The sequence below is a fragment of the Platichthys flesus genome, chromosome 3 (assembly GCF_949316205.1).
Source record: "Platichthys flesus chromosome 3, fPlaFle2.1, whole genome shotgun sequence".
NCBI lineage: Eukaryota > Metazoa > Chordata > Actinopteri > Pleuronectiformes > Pleuronectidae > Platichthys > Platichthys flesus.
Genome location: NC_084947.1, coordinates 5,038,600 through 5,062,930, shown reverse-complemented (window position 1 = coordinate 5,062,930; position 24,331 = coordinate 5,038,600). Strand labels below are relative to the sequence as shown.

General features: G+C 40.5%; 2 protein-coding genes across 2 annotated transcripts in view; both read right to left on the bottom strand.

Annotated features, from left to right (window-relative positions):
* Window positions 1-4,721, bottom strand: part of tmem8b (transmembrane protein 8B) — a 36,069-nt gene extending 31,348 nt beyond the window's left edge. The window contains exons 1-2 of the mRNA XM_062381477.1: window positions 4,622-4,721; window positions 72-261 (exon numbers count right to left, since the gene is read on the bottom strand). Coding sequence (XP_062237461.1) covers window positions 72-261; window positions 4,622-4,715 — 284 coding nt within the window. The 5' untranslated portion in view covers window positions 4,716-4,721. The remainder of the gene's footprint in view (window positions 1-71; window positions 262-4,621) is intronic.
* A 4,124-nt stretch (window positions 4,722-8,845) lies between these two features.
* Window positions 8,846-23,154, bottom strand: mccc2 (methylcrotonyl-CoA carboxylase subunit 2). The gene is made up of 17 exons (XM_062381495.1): window positions 22,946-23,154; window positions 21,111-21,177; window positions 20,747-20,831; window positions 20,308-20,409; window positions 19,800-19,927; window positions 18,845-18,957; window positions 18,084-18,197; window positions 17,734-17,798; window positions 17,253-17,352; window positions 17,062-17,157; window positions 15,625-15,697; window positions 15,468-15,544; window positions 13,675-13,741; window positions 12,952-13,108; window positions 11,610-11,724; window positions 10,462-10,547; window positions 8,846-9,270 (listed from the first exon to the last, which is right to left on the bottom strand). The coding sequence occupies exons 1-17, from the start codon at window positions 23,075-23,077 to the stop codon at window positions 9,153-9,155; spliced, it is 1,695 nt and encodes a 564-aa protein (XP_062237479.1). The 5' UTR covers window positions 23,078-23,154; the 3' UTR covers window positions 8,846-9,152.
* Window positions 23,155-24,331: the final 1,177 nt, after the last annotated feature.

The following is a 24,331-nucleotide window of genomic DNA, read 5'->3' as shown; positions in this document are numbered from 1 at the left end:
AGCAACTTCAGGACAAGAGGAAGTTGTCGTAAAGTTGTCCTGAAGTTGTCGTGAGGCTTGCGTGGTCTTACACGGTCACGTTGCGGTTCGGGCAGCTGTCTCCGAACGTGCCCCCCTGCTCCTTGAAGGTGATGAGGTTCCATACGGCCATCATGGTGTCGTCAGGCACATTGAAGTGAAACAGTTCCACGCTGGCGAACGAGTTGAACGAATTCAGTTTCCGAGGCGTTCGGGTGAAGTATTCGGTCACAAAAAGGCAATCTGCGGAGAGAGGAAGAAGAAGAGCATGTGCCATCATGTTTCTCATGTTCACCATCTTAGCTGTGTGGAAAGTCTCATAGTGACAATGCTAACTCGTAATTGCTAAGCAGATATAATGTTTACCTCCATTAGCGTCTTTCTTTAGCAACAACACATGTCCTTAATGTCTTTAGTTACAAAGCTATTTAGCATCGTTCACATATAAAGATGGACGATATGACGTCTCCCATCATGGAAGACAAAACATCTTGCTCGCCCCCTTGTGGCTGGCTGTAGCATAGGACATAGCATCCCCCTATGTGTTAGTGGATGGGACGTTTGTCAGTTTGGTTATTTCTTATCACATTGGTGAGTGTTTAGGTTTCTGCCCCAAAATTTACGTCACCAGTGTAAGATGGCAGCACCTACATCTGAGAGGTTGTGGCTTCATTGTCCGTGAGAGGAAGTGGAGACTCGTCCTCCATCTTCATTTAGAGTTTATGGTATAAAGTATTTTACCAGTTTTATGCACCATCTTAAAGATTTTTTGATATTTTACAACACAAGTGACAATATGTGATGTGCTTATGGCAGCACATAACACACCACCAGCGTCTTTAGAATCCGTCCCCGGGGAACCATGATCTCTGCCAACCCATCCAATAGCTGACAAGAGATTTCAAAGTGTCAGACCAATCGACCGACAAATTGCCATCCACAGCCATGCCTCTGGACTGAAGCCCAAATACAAGGCATTTTCTATTTCCGCAGCACCATGGCACTTGTAAATAGAGCAGGGGCGGACGCAGCCTCTCTGTCTTAAGTCCATAATAACAAGCTCCTCCTTGAACCCTGACAACTGAAACATGTAATCACGGACTTTAACTCCTCTCAGATCGGCTGAGGGAGACTCATGTATGCAGACGCACTCACGGCCTGCATCGTGTCAAATGCTTGGATTACATCCACCGGAGGCTCTGCATATAAAAGCAGCAGAACAAGTGACAGGTGTAAGCTGCCATATTACCTATGTGAGCTGTGCTGCCAGCCAGCACACCCAGCAGGGGGTGAGGGGGGGAAGGGGGTGAGTCAGTTAATTGCGACACTAGAACACATTGCATCTCTTAGATGTGTTATAAATACAAACATAAGTAGATAACAAAGAAGGCAGCTGTATTTCAGGGGAATAATGTGACGGCACCTTGATGTTTCACCGGAGCAGAATGTTTTCCATTTGTAGCACACTCCCATTGTGTCGGAGCACGACAGCCATTTCTACCATCTGTACACGGAGTTCTTCTGTCTGCATCTTCCACTGTCTTCTTTCTGCTTGGGCGGGTTAGTCTATCTCCTCGGCAATTTGTACCAAAAGTCGTCCTTTCACAGTAACATTTGGAGAAGGTGGCGAAGAGCCTCTTAAACAGCACGAGCCCAATTCATTTGAGTCGAGGGAAGACATTAAGGGAGCTCGCAGGACTGATGCCGCAGCTTCGTGTTTGTGCATCTGCTTCATTTCACCTTGATGATGATAATGCGGAGTAAAGAAAACCAAGTGACCCTCTTCAGTGACGAGGTGCCCAGGAACTCAAAAGGGAATGAAGCAGGCTGACTGGCAGGAGCTCGAACCAGACCAAGCTCCCAGTCGGCCTGCTGGTCTGCTGTGTGAGCCCTCTTTATATTAAAAGTTCAATTTTGCCATTTTATTACATTGACACAACCGAGGCTGCAAGGAACATGGTCACAGTGTGAGGTGTGGAGTGGAGGAAACGTCTGGAGGCTGGAGGAAGTCCACAGATTATCTGGCTGCTAATGTGTGATTAAAAGTCAACTAAGAAAAGATCACGACTACAAACCACTGAGGGTTAATGATATACTGTAAATAGATGATTACTTAATTAAAAATAGCTTTGCATATCTGGGTATATAATGTCTATTACACTTTAAATCCTCAAACGCAGTTATAGAAAGTCACTGTGAACTAATGGGAGTTATGAACTATGAAAAAAACAAATAGCTGCTGCACAAATTTGTGTTTAATTCTCTCCAGTCTTTGCTTTTTAATACTTTTTCCTCTTCGCAGAAAAGATATTAAAATCTTATTCACACCCCTCATCTGTTCAACACTGCACCCTTGGACCTTTCTTTGTATTACAGGGTCGCAGAGAAGAGGAATTCTAGTGGTTTAAATAGGAACCTTGGCAGCTGTTGCATACAAAATAAGGCAATTTAATAAATTTGTCACAAGTTTTGACAATATGCAGAAGATTGTTTTTGTTATTGTAGGGATTTTTGTCCATTCTGTGAAAGGTGTGCAGAAATACTTTACTCTTACTCGTCCGTGGGTTGTAAATATTCTGAATCGGGGAACATGTAACCGCCTCCAGCGAGGAGGTTTTCCACCGTTATCTACTGGTGGATGTTTGTCAGCAGGTTTATTCAGAAACTACTGATCAGATTTCCCAGAAACTTGGTGAAGGGATGGGACTTGAGCCAAAAGGAAACAATTACATTTTTGTGCACTGATCTGAACAAAGGTGAGGACACAGGAATATATATTTTTACTTCCATAACATTATGAAATAGTTAAGATTGAAGAAATTTAGATTTTATTTTTAACATTTTCATCAATTCCTCAGGAAACAAAGGGAAACTTTGGTGGATCTAGTTGGTAATTGCCTGTTTGCCATATTTCACATATCACAATTATGACTCTTAATGTTTTTGATAACATATAAGACATGACAGAAACCCACATGTCATGTTATGGACTGAAAATCCCGATAGTACACTATCTGATAATACACATATCTGTTTTCAATGTGTGAGAATAAGATCCTGCATCGGGAGTGTAACAGATCTCAGTGACAATCCAGCAGACCCTTGAACTCCGCTCCCACTATGAAGCTGTAAACGTGCACAAAATCTCTAAATATGCATGTTTGTGTTCCAGCTAAATAAAGACATTTCACTTGGAGATGAAAGCAGCGGAATGCTCACAGGCTTTCTCACAGCACAGCTCTGACCCCGGTAATCTCCTCAATGAGCGCCTCCCAGCCACTGTTTTACTCTGTTAGAGGCTTAATAAAGACATAATCCCACTTTCTGTCACCTCAACTACTGATTTATCCTCGATTGCTTAGCTGGATCATCTTCAAACTTTATTCAACTCCGTAGGTTAAAGGCTGTTTATGTGAGATTTCTCGCTATTTTGGCGGATTTCCCATTTTTGGTTGTTGTAAAAGAGGAACCAGCTCCGACAAATAATCAGGAAAACAAAGAGGATTTAACATCGAGGGGTGAACACAACACAACATATCCTCCTCTGATTCCTGCTCACAACCACCAAAGAGAATTAAATGCTTCAAAAATCCCAAACAGCCGCAAAGATCATCCAACCTTTAACCCTCCACCAACCTCATGGATGAACCAGTCAAATAAACATCTGTTGTTTCATGAGGGAAACACATTTAGCTACCGTCGTCTGAATAACACAGAACTCTAACATGTATCCCAACAAAGCAGAGGGCAGAAGCCGATAGAGTCGTGAACTGAACCTTCAGACATTGACTGAAACTGATGGAGCGAAGCAGCAACAAGTCTGTCGGGGGGGGGAGGAACGGCAACCTCCTCTCACACCTGACCACAGCCGGCACAGTGAGCTGTAGGTGTAGGGATCCATTGTTGTCACACTACTGAGCAATGAGGTGTTTGTTCAGCAGCATCGTCTCACAGCACAAAAAAAAAACAAACACAAGGAGGATGTCCATCCAGATGCTTCAGAAAATACAGAAAAGAATAAAGGAATTTGACTTTTTCGGTCAATTAATATAATAAAATGTAAGAAATTAAAGGGATTGAGCTTTAAAATTGCCCCATTATCCAATAAAATATGTTCAGTTTTCATTTAAAATCCGGAATTTACATGAATTGACTAAATTCTTGATGGTTTGGCTCATTTTTCTGCGTTTCTGAACTTGTCTTCTTCAACAAAGCAAAACAAAGAAATACACAAAAACAACCAAATGCAGCAACTATAAAATCATCCAGCCTGGTCTGTGTGTGTGTCTGTGTGTTTGTGTGTGTTCTCCAGCTCTCAGGATCTCAGCCTATATAAAAACCTATGGAGCCCAAATCTGTCACTGACATAAATGTACCAGCAGCATCCCCCCTGAGCCTCACGGAGCTGACGCCAGTGCGAGAGCACCGGGAGCCCGTGGATGTGTGAGGCTGGACTCGAACCGGACCGGGATGCTGCTGGATGCTGGAGGAGGAGGATGCTGCCGGAGGAGGATGCTGCCGGATGCCGGATGATGGGTTTCAGCACCCCGACACAAGCGGACAGTGAATGGGAGCATCGCACCGGGGATGGAGGAGCACTCACCTCCGAGCGCGCAGAGAGCGGAGTAGAGCAGCCAGAGCAGCCAGAGGAGCCGCGGAGGGCTGCGTCCCGAGCCGAGACGCTCCGGCGGCCACATGGTCGGAGGCTGACGGCGGAGTGAGGCGGCTGCAGCCCGGGTGCGGGTCTCGGTCTCAGTCGCTCTGCTGCTGGTTCACATTTTCTCTCCCCCACCTCTTCTCTCTCTTTCTCTCTTTCTCTCTTTTTTTTCTTCTTGCCTTTGCCAAAGACCAGCTGTTTGTGCATGACGTCATTGAGACGACGTGCGGCAGGCCCCGCCCCTCCGGCTTTGATTTGACAACCTCAATATGTCGAGAGATTCAATTGGACCCAGTGACCTGTCACTCAGCGCGCACCGTGCACACGACCACTGCACCGCAGCGAGAGCGCGTCACCTCGGACCCACCACATACACAAGCATAGACATCTATACATACACAGACACACGTACAAACACATGCACACACACACACACACACATAAATATCAAATACATACATACACACGCGCACACACACAGGACCAAGTGAGGACTACAAAGTTGAGGCAGGGCTGGTGGTAGAGCATCTGACCAATACTGACCAGTCAATTAATTAAACGTTTTATTTATGTCTATGAATAAATGAATAAATACACTGCTTCCTTATGTTTCCATGAAATCATCCGCATGTGTATCACACACACGCTTAATATTGTTTTAAGTTCATGATTCTTTATTGCTTTGTTACAGAGCATCACCTTTGTGAATAGATTTTAAAATAGACTGATGTCAAAAATATTTCTATATGCTCCCTTTCTGCGATATCTTATATCTGTGTCTACTCCTAAAATCAGACGTACTGCAGATGTATTTGTATTCATTTTACAAAGAATTTGAGGTCTTATTGACCCCAAACATATAAATATTCATATCAATAACATATATAAATAAATGTACAGCACATATAGTATTTTTTTCTATTTGTCTTAAGGACATTTGGGAAAACAAATAGATATGTTCATGAATAAAAAACATTGAATAATAAAATATAACAAAAGATTTCCTTATTAAATCTTGGGTCATCCGTTCATGTCATCTAACAAGGTGATGTGTTGAATTGGATTTTAATAAGGTCATGAAGAAAAGGAACATTGCACTGAAATGGAAATAACCCAAACGGACATTTTTCATTCTTTCACCACAATCCTGAAACACGAGAAGTTACCTCTGGATTGAAGATTGACGTCTGTAGCATGGCTCTCATGCTCAGCAGGAGACTTACTGGGCAGAATATATAATAAAAATCTTCACCAGTGTCTGGATCAGACAATAATCCATTTCCCTCCAGGAGCTGGACATTAAGTCTGACTCCAAGCCTCAGTCATGATTATTTTTAGGCTGCGGGTTGAGACTTCAACATGAGTCATAGCTGTCCAGGCAGATCTGTCAGAGCGTGAATGAGCTTCGGAATCAGGTCGGATATAATTTACAATATTTGACAAAGTGAATTACTGAGCTGAAATACTGGCGCTGATTAAAGAGCAACTTTCTAAAAGGTTAAGATGATAATGGGCTAAATTTCAAACTGTAAAAAACATGTGTCGCTGATCTCAAACAAAGTACAGAACACAACTTCTGTGTTTTGGGTGAATTAGTTCACAATTTAAAAGGGAAATCTGTCCTGAGAATGTTTCATTTATGCTGCAAATCCACTGACTGAAGATTAGTTTCATGTTTTCAATACAAAAGCCACTAAACCAAGTTTTCCTTTGCTCTGAATAGGATTCTTTCACAATTTAAGGGGGAAATCCTCCACTTACTCTCCTGTATAGGGGGTCAGAGGTCAGAGTCACTTACAGAGGTTGATGTCCATCAAAAAGTTTCGACAAGTTGGAGGCTCAGGAAGGTGGTAGGTTAAAAAAACTACTTTAATATCTCATGGCGAATTAATCATATCAGCAGTTAAGACAAATCTATGCATTTCAGCCATTGAGATTGGGCTGTCTCATACCTAGTGGTCATGTGATCAGTATTGACCCATTAGCTGTCACATGATCAGAGCAGACAGTCACATGAAAGATCCCACACAAACAAATCAATATGTGCACAACATCTTAGAGCGTCTGAATATTAAGAGACCCATTATAATAAAAAATGATAAATTATAAACAGTTACATAAAAGAAGAGAACGCGAGTCTATCCATCCATCATCTGAACCTGTTGTTGAGCCTGGACAGGTCAACGTATACAGAGACAACACTCACACTCACACCTTTGACAAGTCCCCACTTAACCCCACTCTGCAGTTCTGTCTCTGGACTGTGGGAGGAAGCACAAGTACAAGCATAAGACCCCAGCACACATGGCCCTGGCCGAACTGGGTTTGGAACCTTCTTGCACCACCGTGCCACCACCATGCTGTTTCAGAGTATCCTTCTCAGGATCACAGTTTTATTTTGTTGTTTCACTCCGAGGAAAAAGTAGATTCTTACCAAAACTAACTGAATAATATAACTTTTAGAACACATGGGTGTTAAAGTAGGTCAAAGAGAGCTGCGTCCTGAGAAGAGACAACAGCAGATCACGTCTCATTGATGAGGTCGTGACACAAAGCCTGAGGAAATGCTCGTCTTTGCTTTGACCATAAACCGGATCTACTGTTGGATGCAGTGGAAGTTTACTATGAAATCTTTCTTCGAAGTTGTAAAGATTGACCATGCCCCTGAGATACCACAACCCACGCACAGCAGCCTATTGTGTCTGTGGCCGGTTTCTCCAATACACACAGCAACAATCAGCTCAGCTATAGAACGCAGCCCCACTGCGTCAGACTCCAACCGTCTGAAGCATCCGTCTTCAGCCGAGGACACGATTTACTCCACAACACAAAGATGCACATCACCGATAAGACACAGAATGGATTTTTCAAAACAGGAACATTCTTGTGGTCTCCTGGAGGTTTCACACTTTTAAGGTGAAATCCGTGGTTTTGTGTTTGTGTTTTGGGAGCCTCTCTATGTTTGGATGCACGTAGATGTTAATGAGAACATCTGTGTGTGTGTCTGGCCACCTGCCCCGACCGCCTTTTAATTCACTGTACGCTGGGACCTCTAGGTTTTGAAGTGTTGCACAACCTCAAAACCAAAACAGTCGACAACAGATGGAAACCTCGTTAGATATTCTCCACGGACCCAGAGGACATCCTCGCCCTGCTGTCGGAGCAGACCTGGAAGCCACCCAATCATTATTACCGTCATTAAGAGCAGTCCGCCGGGACCTGATCGATTCTGACGGACAGAAAGACTGAGGAAGACTATAAACATCACGGGTCCCACAGATTGATTCAAATACTACAATCCCCTGCTCGCTTTCTTTGCATCTGTTACACATCTTGGAAGGGGAAAAAAATCGATAAAGACTGATGTGAATCATTAGGTCTCAGCATCTCGGGGAAGTTTGGCTTATTTGAATAAACTTTTTTAAAAAGGTGGTTCATGCTGTTTGCTCATGCCTCCCACAGTGATGTTCAGTGCAAAGAGGATGAAGATACAACCGGCGAGTTAAAAAAAAAGAAAATTGCTGGTAGGAGGTGGTGGAGTAGGCATGTGTGTTTGTGTGTGACACACACAAACACACACACACATCATGTTAGGAGTTATTTCTGCTCTCCACAGCCAGTTCAGCGTTTTTAAAATCCACTGCTGCATCTAATCCTTGGCCTCGGAAAAGCGGATGAATGAAAACTAAAATTGTTGCCAGAGTAAAAATCACATGTCCTAAACCAACAGAGGCCCACCACACGCTACAGTTACAGGGGGTAAATCAGCAAACTGCAAAAGAAAGAGAGAGGGAAGGAAGGGAGGGCAGCTGGTAAAGTTCAGCTCTCTCCCTCTGTAGCTTAGCTTCGGTACACAGCACTCTCTGCCTGGAGCAGCTATCTATTAACGACACATCCTATTCCTGCTGGACCCAACACAACATTTGCACAATAACAAAAATGAAAAAGTGCAGATTATAGATATCTCTGCCGAGCTTGGACATTTAAAAGAAAACTTTCATTTGGGTGTGAATTCCCCTCAAATCTGTAATATTAAAACACCACAATTTCTTATTTAAGGTTTGAAAGTGAAATATAAACAATGAGATATTCATGGCTGAACAGCGCCCCCTTATGAGCGATGCTTTCTCTCATACTATGCTCCTGAATATAAAAAAAACAGCACAGAAATTCAGATTTTCACATTTTTTTATTTCACATTTACAGAATTTGATCAAATAAAACAACCCAGGCCACTAAAGGAAACAGGTTATAAACTAGAGTTGCATTTACACTGGTGTAGTAACAGTTAAGGCACAACCTGACAGTGGAGATGTCCCGCAACATCTTCCACGTTGATCATTCACTCAGGTGATGTTTTTCTAGTGTTTATTTTTTTTAATCTTTGTTAATCTGGTGACACATCAGGATTAAAACTACAAAAACTAGTATAAATACAGTACAACTCTGTTAGATCCGAGGTCTACACCCGCACACGCTACATCCTGAACACTCCGAACCGCGTCTTCTTCGTTGGTGCGTTCAGCGCCGCGCTGAGACTCAGACCCAACACCAGACGGGTGTCTGCTGGATCAATAATCCCGTCATCCCACAGTCTGTGGAAAGAGACACATCAGTTTGTTACATGACACATTTTACCTCACTCACCTGATGCTGCCTGTCGAACCCGTGCACGTTTCATAACAGTCACAGATTCTTATGTTCCTCCTCCTGAATAATTTGAGGTTGATCTGCTCTTTGATTCCGAAGCTGAACCTCTTTTCTACCATCGTTTAAGATCAAGGCTGTTTCATATTGTCAGACACATGATTTGGAGCTTTTTACTAATACTAATGGCCCTAATGTCAATTTTATCATGTGAAAATCTTATGATCAAAAGCACGATAGCAGACCCCAAAGTGACATCATCAAATTGCTGGTATTGACCAATCAATCCCCCGATACCAAACATATTGAATCGATTATCATCACAGATGTAGAAAAGCTAAACATCACATTTGAGAAGCTTGAACCAGAAGAGAATTGATCCAGGAACCAACTGTTAAAGCTCTTTGACATAAACATGTTCATGTGTTATTGATTCACACATTTTATCAGTCAGGGTCTTTAATTGGATATTTATTATTGATCAGAAGAGAACATTTACAACTGATTGTATTGATAAACTCAATTCATAGACGGAGGCTAGAGAAAGACTTTAACTTGTCAAACAGACTTTAAAATCAATTTAAAGACATTTTAATTGTATTTACTTTTTATTGTGATTATTCTCTTTATATTACACCTCATTTCTTGCAAGTCTGTGTTTTAACTTCTGTTTTTATGTTGTCCACATCAAATACTTCAAAACTAATTGATGTCGTTTCCCAGTTCATCTCATATATAATATTCTTATAACATATTATTCGTAGTTTGAACTCAGAAATCATCTGCTAGGTTCTCGGCTCACAATCAGTATTAACAGAACCCAGAGGACCTAATGAAAAACAAAGAGGCCTGATTGTAACAAAACAACAGGATGTCTGATGGAGAGGAAACACACTTGAAAGACATTACAGCCTCACTCCTCATGCATGAAGAGCCTCTCTTGTGGTTGCTCCATTCTTGGAAAAGCAGGATCACATGACATGTATAAAAATAAAGTAGAAATAAATACTGGTGGCTTTTGTTTTGTCCCCATTTGCCCAATTTGATCATTCCACAGAAGATGGGACATGTTCCCTGGGCACCATTGTGTAAAGACTCATTTCACCACACACTGAGACAGGAAGTCTGATGGATCTTACCTGGCGCTGGAGAAGTACGGGCTGCCCTCGGCTTCGAACCGCCGCACTATTGGCTCCTTCATGGCGGCCTCTTGCTCGGCGGTGAACTGTAAAGAAATGAGTCAAACATTGGAACCGATTGGTTTTTCAGAAGGACGCTGAATGAAAGATAAAGTTTTACAATCACTATCCATTAAAACGCAGCTTGTTCAAATGGGATTTCTTTTAAAGGCAGCGTGAAGAGCACAGGGCAAATTCATTGGTCAGGGAAGGTGACAATAAACACTGAAGACAGAAAACAGAGTTTAACAGAAAGTGTTTAGTCAATACTGTATTTTTTCAGTTCCTCTAGTCGACCAGTATTAACACATTATAATATGGGAACCCAGTTCAACATGAGCACAAGCTACCGCTTCAAAGATTAGTTAAAAAGCTGATTTACTGAGTGAAACTGAAGTCGATTGATTCGCTGTTAATTTGACCAATTAATCAATTAATAACAGCGACTCACAATAAGTGAAAATGTCCCACAGTTTAATTTTGACAGTTTAATTTAACAACCATGGTGAAGTTTAAAATCCGCCTCCTGACTTTTCCCTTTTTTACTCGTGAACACGTAAAGAGACAAAGATGCTTTAACTGTGATTGTGTTATCACATTAAGCTCAGCTGACATACTGGATACTCTGTTGTGTTTATTTCATGATTAACTTTTGAATGGTACAACTTACATCATCTGCAATAACCTCTGTAAAGACAACTGGAATAAAATTAGCCAATAAAAAAAAACATAATAAGTTTTTACTACCTTTTCCTTCATTTTAATGCTTTATACTGTTGAACCATCCAAACCTCTGATTGACGCGCCTGCCATCAGGCCCTGATACGAGGTGTCATTCAGGCTCTATTAACGCAGTCTTAATTCACCCATAACAGCATACCTGCCACGGTTTAATTATATCCCTTTGATGGCTGCACTATTCAGGGTAAGTCATCGCTGTAGCACATCCCACTGATATAATATCACCCTTGTAATAAGTGCCTTGTCAAACCATTACTGAAAGAAAAGTGTCTTTTATAATGTTTATGCTTTTGGCAGCAGAAAACCACCAGAGCTAATTGACGAGGTTCCAGTGACGTGCAGAGGGGGTGACTCATGGGAACCATTACCTCCTTTCCCTCACGCGCCCTCTGATCCTTCGTGATGGTGGCGAGGACGGTGGCCGCCTGCTCACCGCCCATAACCGAGATACGCGAGTTTGGCCACATGAACAGGAAGCGAGGGCTGAGGGAGGAGAAACAGAGAGAGTTCATTTAGTTCTAAACCAGAACAGACAGATTCATTACAAACAATTAGTAGAGCCGGACCGATATGGATTTTGGGAACATTGCCCATACAGATAACAGGGAGTCACAATTTCTGCTATATCTCATATTATTAGAAATGATGTCAAAGACGTTGTTATCAGACCATTACAGAGAAATGTAACTTATATTTTATTGATTAACTGTAAACTTTATCATAAATAACTGAAAACAAACATCGTCTTCTACATTGTTTATTCAGTGAGATAACTTTTTTCCTATCAGCAAACATAAACACAGCTACCTGTCGGTCTGTGAAAGGTCAAATGATAATTTGGCCGTCCTCTGCTAATAACGTCTCAAAAATGAATCTGTACAAATGGAGGTCTGACACCAAGTGATGACAAACAACAGCGACGGATGAGGGATTCGATTTCCTTTAAGAATTCAGGAAACTCCAACTAAAAGGTAAGTACGAATAAAAGTTTTCATCTGTGCTTGTTTCAAAAAATTAGTTTCAGAAGATTCTAGACATATTTAAATCGAGGGGATAGAGGGAGACAGTTGGGAAAATTCAATCTTCCAATTTGACAAACAAATCGTATTTAAACTATTCACTCAATGCGTAAGTTTACAACCATATACTTTGCAAAGACATGTGGGACCATTCAGATTCAGATCTACTGATAATACATATGAAAAGTTTGTTTACTGCAGAGTGGATGTAGAGGGCAGGATTACACAATTACAAGTTTGAAAGTTGAAATTACAAAAACACCTCTGAATCGCTGTCGTCTGAATCCCCTCATTCTGTTAATTTTTGTATTTTTATAGATGTAGTAATAAATTCCAATTAGTATGGGCTGGTGGTGAGTGCTGGTTAAATTTAAAAAAGAAGATTAATTGCATAAAGGTTTCAGTTCTTCAGTTTCTGGCCTCAAGAACCTCTCGAATGAGGTGAATCATCCTCAAGCATCTCAAACCGAGCCCAGCCCATCTTGATTCAATTTTTCTCAGATTACCATCACCTTGAGGACTGAGACTCTTGACAGAATTCAAATGAATTACTATGAAACATGCATTTTTACAGTGTGGTTTCACAATCCAGTTATTCACAAACAATCTAGACACAGCTAATGGTCATTGACAAGCAGCTGGTTTTCCTTCATGGTTCCTGGTGCTAACAGACACATGAACCTCTTCATACCTGTAGGCTCTGCCACACATGCCGTAGTTTCCTGCACCGTAGGATCCTCCGACGATAACGGTGATCTTGGGTACATTGGCACAGGCGACTGCGGTCACCATCTTGGCTCCATCCTTGGCGATGCCTCCTGCTTCATACTCTCTACCCACCATGAACCCTGCGAGGCAGCAGACAGAGATTTCAGATAAAGAGCTGTGTTGACTTTGCAAGTGTGTGTGTTTGTTGTTATCTCCAGGGAGAAAAACCAGAGTGTGTTAAAAATAAATCTTTAATGAGGAACAAGTAAAACTGAGAGATTGCTGATAAAGGTTTGTACACCATGCCTCACGAACTGAGGATGATACCCAGCGTTGTATTGCATTACATGCAAGGCTCATTAGGTGCCTCAGAATCCATTAAAAACCACAATACTGACAGATTATTCCTCAGTTATTTAACCCATTAGATAACAATCACCTCTGGCAAGAAGGGTAGGATTGTCTTATGTTTGTCTGTTATTTAGCAGATCTATACATTTTACATTGTGAGATAATGGGGAATATGCAAATAATTGATGGATTTTGATGAGGACTGATATCTATGAGTGTGTGAAACTTGGTGCAGATTCAAATCCAGAACCAAGTGAATTTCAAAGGTGGTTTCACTGTTGCACTCTCTGTTAATATCTTATTCTATCACATGTCAGTGCTCTTCAAACATCAGACTGTGTGAACTCCCACTGACCTGTTATGTTTTGTAGAAAAATGAGTGGAATGTTTCGTTGGCAACACAACTCGATGAAATGCGTCCCCTGAAAAGAAAACAAATTTGACATTAATAATCACTACCTAGAAAGACAATGACTTATTTGTCTTCACATCTCCGGATATCATAACTATCATAACGCCCTAATGAAACCAGTTTAAATATGTAAGTAGAATATAAACAGAAGTGCTTGAGGAACTAGAGATAATACACACACTGAAACCAAACTATCTTGGTTAATTGTGGATATTTAGATTTTTAAAACAGCAAACAGGTGACCACTGCGATGCTCTTCATTCCCTCAAGTGACCAATTTACTTGATATCCAAAACAAATGAGGCTTAAGAATCGACTTCAGCTGCTCCGTGCCCAGTGTGTGATCAGTCGGCCTCACCCTGCTCATCCTCCTCCTGACCAGGCAGGACAGAAAGTCATCAGGCTGATGGGGACGTCGTCTTGCTTTGTATTTGCCAGACTTTACTTTGAAATGAAGGAGCTGAATAGCTTTTCACTCGGCACAACACAGAGCTGCCAGGAGCTGTTGCTCAGGCAAACAGGCACAAAGGACAGTGCACTGTGCGGAGACACCTCATTTACATACACTTTGTATCACTGAATTACTCAAGCCGTTTTCTTTATTTTGGCATTTACCTCTGCCGGGCTTTCTGCCGGCGATGCAGCCTGCCTCGCATTGCAAAGTGTAAACAGAGGTGGAGACAATGTGGGAGACGGCTGCCCATTAGAAACTGTCACTTGGTGAGAAATGATCCATCAGCTGGCTCCCTGAGGTGTGCACAACAACACAAATCTAATCTTTTCTCTGCTTCCTCTCCCTTTCACCAGCACAAATACCTGGGGAAAAGCTTTTTAAAATCTTAAAGTTAGCATAACAGAAGCCCGGCATGTCTTAAGTAAAGACAGCGTGTCTGAGAATGCAGGTGCCGAATTGATTTTTCGTGGACGTGCTCGCCGAGCTCGTCTGTTCCACGTCTGAAGCACGGAATCCGTCTCTCTCCACAGTAATTGCATGATGAGATAACCGGCGTTCATGCCATCATATTAAGACCTCACAGATATAAATCAAAGAAACCCTTTTCCCCCCCCCTGCCAGCTTGTAATCTAAATTGTGATGTGTTTGAAAAACTTATTAGTCTATAATCACAAATTCAGCTCCTCATCTTTCCCGAGGCTGTGTGGAGTTCAGGTCTGTTCACGGCAGATTGGCTTGCAAATTAAGTGATTTATATTAAATGAAAATTATGATTGTGCCTCGTCTGTGGTCTCTAAATGCTATGTTATTACAAAGCCATTCATCAGCGCACTCAGGAGATGTTCCACACAAGTGCAATCTGAGAGCTTATTGTACGAGAGGAACTCGTCGCCTTGACTGTGGAGGGTCACAGCGAACCAGCTACCAGCACTAAAGCTCCCTCACGAGAGAAATATTGATAATCAGCAAATCCCTGAGGAGAATTTCATCTGAACTGCTTCACTATTAACATTTCAGAGGCATGAACCAGCACGATGTTTAACATTCTGAAAACTCAACATCATCATGAGACCTTTTACATTTTACACGTTTTGCAGATGTCTTTTCTATTAAGGAAATCATATGATTGCTGCTGTACAAATGTAAAGTTGTGTTATAAGCGAGATGAAGTATTAAGGTTATAACAAAGCTTTGAAGACATTCTCAAATAAGTATTTGGAATGTATATGTATTACCACCACCACCACCAAGGAGCTTCAGTTTACACCTTAACGATATTTACCTTTTTTGCAGATTCTGAAAACAAGACTCCGTTGTTGCCAATGATTCCGACCGGGTAACCAAATATTCTTGAAAATCCTGCAGAAATATTTGAGTCAAATTCTGGATTCTAGGTATTTCTCTACGATGATAAACAGTTAAAAATGATTTTTTGTTACCTGTCACAAGCGTGTCTCCGTAGAAAGCCTTGAACTCATCAAATTTGCTGCCGTCTACAACTCTGGCAATGACCTGGACACAAATACGATAAAGTTAGAAAAGCCAAAAGAAAGACCTGTACATTTTTTTTAATATTTTTTCTTTTATATGTATGTTCTGACATTATTCTGACACCTGTATGTAGTTAAACTTATGGAAAATCCATTCATTCCTACTGAGAAATGATGAATATGACTGAGGTATGACTATAATATATTATCAGACGGCTGCATTGATTAAATTTGTTTACGCTGACAACTTTAAAAATAGTTTATTTTACTTAAGTGTTTTGACCTCAGTGATTTAAGGGCTTCCCTTGTTGAAAAGGCGATTACAGTGGAACTCCTGTAAAGAGGGAAGCACTCAGTTGAGTTTGCAAACTAAATGCACCGTCAATACTGTTCCACACTTTGACCTCCCGAGGGTTAGCAGTAATTCTTGCTCCTGGTTCTACATCACGGATCAAAGACACAGGCTTTAAACCAAATGAGATCATCAGGCAGGCACAGGCCGGAGAAAGCAGAAACACATGATTGATGCCAGTCGTCAATTATCGACTTCCCTCCCGATAGAGGGATCTGGCAGCTGAGTAGTGTCTGAAGTGCATTCTGGACCTGTTAAGACAGCTTTACTTCTATTATTTATAAAACCTGAGTCCGTACTCTATGAATCTGGTTTTCTGATGGTAATATTATGACAAAATCAATTTAATTAATGGCAAATCACACATTTAACTAACAGGACATCTATAGCTATAAAGAACGTAAATGTAAAAGCTTTTTAAGACATGTTTAATGCCTAATTAAAAAGACCGAACTTGTGATGGAAATACACACTTGATTGAATGTATTTGTTCCAAGTAAACATGCTGATCAGACTCAACTGCTTTGACCCCAAATGTCCCAAGACTGAAGAACTTTAAACACACAGTGCAGTTTGCTCCTCCAGGCTCTGGATTGACCGACCACAAGTACTCATCATTCTCAAGCCCCTTCTCATTAAAGCTGCATTTGAAAAGCATTAACTTAATGCAAAAACTTAACCAGAAACAGGCTGAGGATGCAGCACATACTGGAAGTGGTAATTCTTCTTCTGTGGTCTGGCAGAGAAGACAAAATATTGCAGTAATCTTTGGCAGCGATATGCCTTAAAATAAATAAGATCTGTATAAGCTTAATTTAAAATAGGTTAATACTTTAAAAGGCCTTTTATTCGTAAAATAGAAATGTTAAGACTTTTTAAGTACCTGCAACCACAACGATAAAGTTGAGTGGAGCTAAGGAAGGATTGTTAATTGAGAATGTAGTGCTATTATAAATCCCTTGTAGTAGTTTATTAACTACAGCCTCTACAACCTTTCCTCTTCTAAGGAAAAGTAAAGGAAACTGGACGTCTACCTCTCTGACATCAAAGTTGCGTTTCAAGTTAGCTCCAACTATCCCATAGAGCTCATCTGCCGGGTACAGAGGAGCCTCAACGGGCTCTGTGGTGACCTGAAAAACATCAGACAGGCTCAGTGTCAGCAGGAAGCACAGACAAGAGGGCACCATCAATTATTAAATATCAATAGTTATTCTTTTGGAATGACCTCGATATTTTTCCTGTAGTTGAGGTTCCGCACCGCCTTCCGTGCCAAATGAAGCGCGTGATTATCGTCTAAAGCGTAGTGATCGGTCACACCGGATTTCCTGGAAAATATACAACTGATTAATCACCGGGGAAATATTACAGCACATACATCAATACTTAAGATGACGACACTGATGGGAGCAAGCTCATATTGTTTATGAGAAATTATGAGAAATAAACCAGTAACCCTTTCATTGTGTGATTAAATAATATATAAAGACTAAGATCTATGCAAAGTGGAAATCAAATCCTAACTAGTGTCTGAGACTTTATACAATATAACTTACATCACTTACACTCAAAAGCATGAGCTTGATCTTTTTCAAAAGGAGTCAGGGGTTCAGGGTGGAGTCACACAAACACACGGCCTAATTCATATTTCTTATAATAAACGTTCCTTAAAAACAATACAATACTGTACAATACTGTTAATTTCATACCTGCAATGAAGATCGGCGCCGCCAAGGTCCTCGGCAGAAACTTCTTCTCCAGTGGCAGCTTTGACCTGGGAAAAATGAAACAAAGATTCTCAATGAAAAGTTATTTATTCATAATTAAATAAATGATTATAGGTCATGGGCAGGGAACATATAGGCTCCTCATCCCGACCACATCAGCATTACATGAGAAAAACCTTTGGAACTTTTTAAAATAAATATGATTGTCCCACCTAGGAATGTTCTTCCATTAAACCATTACCTGACAATAAGATTGGTTAATCTGTTAACTTGACTCTAAGTCTCATCCTCTCCCTATACACAGTTAACCAGGATGTAAAAAATGAGCAAACCAGTGGAGGTCCGCCGAGGAAGATCGTTCCTTGCTTCTTCACAATGATGCTTTCGTCTGCCATCGCTGGTACGTAAGCTCCTCCAGCCGTGCAGGAGCCCATCACAACAGCAATCTGAAAGAGACAAGACAAATCATGAATAAACTGGGATTTTAAATTCCAATATAGCAATTTTGTGTTAAATCTGACTGAATAAAGAAAGTGGAAAAAGACCAGTTTAATATATGTTAAGAGCAACAATCCTTGATGTTTATATAACACTGGTAGACAGAACTTGGATGAATTATGGGAACCCCATTTGTTAAAAGTTAAACGAATATATGCTGCTGTGATTATCACTCCTGGGTAGAATGGAGAGCCACTTCATTCCTCAGCTCTCACCCGGTCTGACTTGTTTTTGTTTTGTTTCTAAAAAGAAGGATGTCTCTTCAAAACGAAATATCAAAAGTAAGATGGATTTTAGTCGCCTACAGACAAAGACAAGATGAATGAGCAACAACAGTGCCGATTTACAATATCTGCCGCCTGAGTGAATTCTTCAGATACGCTTTTCAACTTTCAAAGAAATGAAAAGAAATACGAGTCAAGTTGTTTTGGGCAAGAACAGAGGAAAGATTGTTGAAAAGCACGAAAAATATGCAATCAAAGATAAAGACAGTGGAAGAGAGGCGACAAACAAATTATGGAGCCAAGACGTTTAAATATCCTTGCCTTGTGTGATGTGAATAACTTGTGAAATATGAAGAGAACTTGAGGGTCACCTGTGCGATTCCCTCTGAAGACAGCCTGGCCTGGTTGTAGAAGATGCGTCCAAAATGGTCTCTGTCGGGAAAGACTTCGGCCTGTCTGGGCAGGTTGGCTCCTCCGGAATCCACTGAAGGAAACAAGTACAACAGGATTTTTTGCACAATTAGTAGAGTATTACATTACAGCTACTTTACTCTTCTGTTATATGAACTACAGCCTGCCTACTACCGCTCTGCCTCCGTAGAACTGCATCAAAACTGTTTATTACCCATGATCCTCTGCTTCTTTAACAAGGAGAGCAGCCGCTATAAATAATCCAAATTCGGTTTGGAAGGATTGATATTTTTAAAATGTCTTTGTTGAATATTGGAGATAAACACTAGTTACTAAAAAACTTTTAAATGGTAAATGGATTTGTATTTATATAGCACTTTTCTAGTCTTGATGACCACTCAAAGCGCTTTACACTACAGTTTCACATTCACCCATTCACACACACATTCATACAGTGCATCTACTTGCAGCACTTTTGTTATACTATGGGGGCCATTCAGGGTTCAGCATCTTGCCCAAGGACACTTCGGCATGCAGATGGTTCAGACTGGGGATCGAACCGCCGACCTTCAGGTTGGAGGACGACCACTCTACCCCTCAGCCACAGCCGCACAGCGATTAAGTTCTACAGATTAAGATTAAGAGCTACAGTTCAGCATTACTGTTCAATTCACTGGACCTGGTTCTGAAGCTGTGATTGTTGGTCAGTTACACACTTCTCACATGAGAGGCTGAGTTCAATCAAACTCATTCTGAAGCTGCTATTTTAAAGTTAAGGAAGTTTCATAGTGTTGCTTTAAGTCTACACTGACAAACAAAACATTTTCTCTTTATTTCTAGCATGAACTTTTTAATTATGTTTGTGAAAGTGAAAAACTGGTTTTGACAAACCCTTACAAATACAGAAACACTCACCTAAGTAGATGCATGGCAGGTGGTTCTGTTGAGCTATTTCTTGTGCACGGAGATGCTTCTTCACGGTGATTGGATAATACGTTCCTCCTTTAACTGTGGCATCATTTGCAACAATAACACATTCCAACCTATGAAAAATAAAAAAAATGTAATAAATCCACTGAAATGCTTAAGTGTACTGGGAGAACTAAAGTGAAAATCCATTAAAACGATACAAAAAAAGGTTCATTATCATAAGTTTGAATATTTTGCAGCAAGTTCAGGATCTTTTTTGTGTATTTAGAGAAAATCCAATTTAATTTTCCAGTCAGTGTTAGCAGAAGAATTTGCTCTACTCTAAATTTTGGATTTCGTATTCAGGATCTTGCACTGAGATAATTGGACAGGAGCCGCTTTCTACTCTGGTGCTGCTTTCATAATAGCCTTGCACATACAGTGTCTGTAACGTGTGCATAATTACATGACTACAAATTAGCAGATACATGCAAAAGGAGGTCATTAAGCGTACCCCGACACGCGTCCAATCCCGGTAATTATACCGCCTGCTGGGACTTCCTCTTTTCCGTAGAGCTCATTTGCTGCAAACTGAGAGAATTCCAAGAAGGGGGTCCTGCAAGAAAAAACAAAAGACATCATGTTCTACCAGCTGGTGCAAACCGCTGACAGCAACACTTCCAGATTCAGAAGGCTCCCAGCCAGTACAGTGCTGTGATTGGCCAGAGGCACACGTTCAGTCAGAAACTCAGTCACTTAGTTTTACTGATGAACTCCAATAATCACTTTTTACCAACATCACGTTTTTCATTTAGTTTAATTTGTAAATTGTGGTTTGTTCAGTGTTAAAATATTTTCTTCTAATTTGCAAATTTCACTACACATTTATGAATCGAGTTGCTCAATATGAATTTTAAATGAATCACAACTGAAGATGGGAGTTGAAGCATTACCCTGGATCCAGGAGTCTGTCTACACGCTCTCTGGGCAGAAGTTTCCCACGAGACATGTGAAGCCTTCTGGCTTTTTCTCCTCCGCCTGAATCAAAACAAATAAGAAGGCAAATAATTTAGCAACATTTAGAATAATCCAATGATGGTTTTCAACAAGTAAACATGAGTCAAATCGTAGATCCTCACCCAAATAACAAACATATACCCTACCCCCTACAAATTTTCCACACAGTATACAAACTTACAGCTTTTACCTTCTTCACATTTGGGAACAAACCCCTTAAATCCAAAATATCTACTAAGGGACATATGGAGCAGTTTACCTAGAACAGAGGGTAGAACTGAGACACTTGCTCACACTTACCCAATTTAATCTTCTCTGTCCGGCTTTTCAGCTCGTCAACAAGAACCTGCATTCGTTCATAATTCTCCTGTAAAACAAGAAGAGCATATAGATGATAAATATACTATACTGACGATGATTTGAGGCAGATACATTACCACAACTACAGAAACACATAATTAACTGTTTATTCAAAACACCACTCAGCTCTAAATAACAACAAACTTCATTTATTGTCTCCTCAGCCTCCAGAGTCCGAAAGAGCACGACAAATAAGACCAACACCTTTCACAAAAATAACCTGTTTCCTTGTTATAGCACTCAACATCTCCTGCTTTGTTTTTCCATTAGAAAAAAGGAAAAGTTATGATTATGGAACCAATTAGATTGTCACGGTCGGCTAGCGGCTCAATTGAAATAGTGATTACTGTCCTCTCGACACTCAGTCATCTAACTGCATTCAAATCAAGAGCAAATAAAAAAGGCCAAGAACTCAGCTGGAGTAAAAATGATGTAACTTGAGACACATCTCTTCAGAGCCAAAGTTTGTGCAAACATTCAGTGAGTGAGTCTGCAGTGACATCCAGTGGCCGTTTGTGGTGTTGCATCAGTGAGGGTGAATTAGTTGATGATGGGTAAATGTGGACATAATGTACTAAAAAGTTAAATTGCTGATGGTTAAAATCATTAAATCATAACTTCAACCTAACACTCTTAGGTAAACCTTACTTTGTATATACTCCCGTCTTGGCCTCAACTTTAACTGTGTTTTAATCTAGTTCTGATAACATTCCTGTAAGATTACAGTTGAAAGTCACGTGGTGTTTTGCTGTTTTCCTATTAAATATTGCATTTTTTAATTATTTACGCAGTTAGTATGCTCGTGCAGAAGTTCTGTTTACTAAGAACCACAGCCCTGCCTACATGCTGGATGCCACTCTTGTAATTATACCCATAAAGAGGATGTCCTGTGTATACGCAACTGTTTGCAAACAGTTGGACGCCCTAAGGAAAGTTGTATATTTTGTGAAGGGAATGAAAACAATACATACCCGACGGCAAAAAAGATGTTCATGCTCTAAAACTTTTACTCTTTCGTGAAAATAACTGCACAAAAAATCGAACTGGGTGACATGTGCAGAAGTTTGGGCCTAATAAACACAATGTGTTTCTAATGGCTGCCAAGAAGTTAGGATATACACCATTAAGATAGAGATCACATATCCCCATCAATTCTTATGAAGGAAATTAAAAAACATTCTCTATTTACCCAAGACAATAAAGATGTAGCTTCTGAACGTAAGAGATCATGTGTTTGAATGAAGTTTTAAATAATCCTGCACATGTTGGAGCTTTTTTCAGTTCAACCGAAGGGTCATTCGGTTAAAGTTGTAAATTAAACTAAAGAGGTATATTTCCAAGGTTTGTTTGGTTCTGTATCGTCCCAGTTCAAATCTCAGGTGTAATAATAGTGATGGGGTCTAAGATACAATCACGCATAAGGGAATTAATCTTACTTAACTTTTCACACTTAAATCATAGAATTGTTAGAAGTTAGAAATAGTTTGCAGAGTTAAAGGATGTATTATATATTCTGCTGTGACTTGTGCAGTGGCCAGATGTCTGCACTGTGACATCAATGACAGCTAATGACCTCTTCAGCCTGAACACTAGCATGACTGAGCTTCTGCTGAAATATATAAAAATAAAAACATCATTAGACATTAACTTGTCTCAGGGCATCGCTCAGGTGTGACGTCACCCAGCTGGACAGCTCTAACCCTGACATTAGCACCAAGTGCATTTTCAATGTGACAGTCTGGCTGTAGCTACCGTTAGCTGCAGGCTAACCCTACCTGGTAAACAGAGGAGTGTTTATCCGGCTCGGAGCCGAGTCGAGCCACTTTCTCCGCATAGTAGGGCCTGGACGGGGACCGAGGTAGAGTCCTGCAGCGGAGCAGCCACGGTCGGGCCGTCTGGAGAAGCATGTTCGAGTTCACGTCTGAGCAAACGTGAGATTTACAGCTGCTAGCTTGGTAGCTAGCCTAGCAGTGCTCTTCTTCTATGGTTGGTGTTAGGAGGAGTGCGGCTCCATGTCGCCACCTGCTGTTCATATAGAGTCTCTACATACACAAAAAACATGTTTGATAGCAACATAATATCTTTCGAGGTGAGGGTTAAAGGCTTATAGCAGTATTATTATTATGGTCATTATTATTAGTATTAGTTGTAGTTGTACTAGTAATCTGTTTATTTTTTCTGCAGTAATGTATCATCATTGAGTTTGGACAAAATTTCCAGATTAGTTAAGGAAACATTAGAGAAACAGTAGTTTATCTTACCTAAATCATAATAAAAAAAAATCGTCATTAAAGTTTAAATAGACGAAAAGTAACGTTTCCACAAAGTGCAACAGAACAAGAATCCAAAAAACAAGAATCAAAAGTTGATGTGATCTCATTATGTCTTAAAATGGCACCAGTTCTCTTTTTTACAGTCCTGTATTTTCCAACTTTATTCCACTTATGAGGAGCCTAACGTTTGCCAGTACATTGTGTACCTGCCCTGCTCAAAAACTGTGTCACATTGTGTACTTGGTGAAAACAGTACACACACATCAGCACTTATGGTGTCAGTCTTATATGAGCAACGATAAACTGATCTAGTAAAACTGTGTGTTTTTAAATCTTTAACATTGTTAGCTAAAAACAAAAGTACCCAGTAGAAAAACATGCACATGGAAGCTGCCACCATGTGGATTTTGATAGCATTACATCCTTAAAATCAGTGTGTGTGTGTGTGTGTGTGTGTATTACTCATTTTGTTGGGGTTTAAATCTGTTAACACTGCCACATTATGGGGACTTGTCTTCCTTATGGTGACATAATCCTGTAAATCATTACATTTTAAGGTGAATACATATGTTAAGGTTAGAGTTAGATCAGGGTAAGAACACATCTTAATGCAATATCCTATGAAGTTATGAAGACAAGACTAAAAAACACTTTACAGCAGGTTTGTTCCAATCACCCATTGACACAGTGCAGAGAAGGAGCCGTTTTGGGGTTCGGTATCTTGTGACCTGTGTTGAAAGTTGCAAGACTGCATTTGCAATTTGATTAAAGGCACTGAGATTCTTTCCAATTGTGTTTTAATTTGAATCGAAATAGATTAAAGTTTGAACATCACTCAGTCTCCTACATGTTGTGAGGTTTTCTTGACCGATGTTTTCAGTTTGGGGT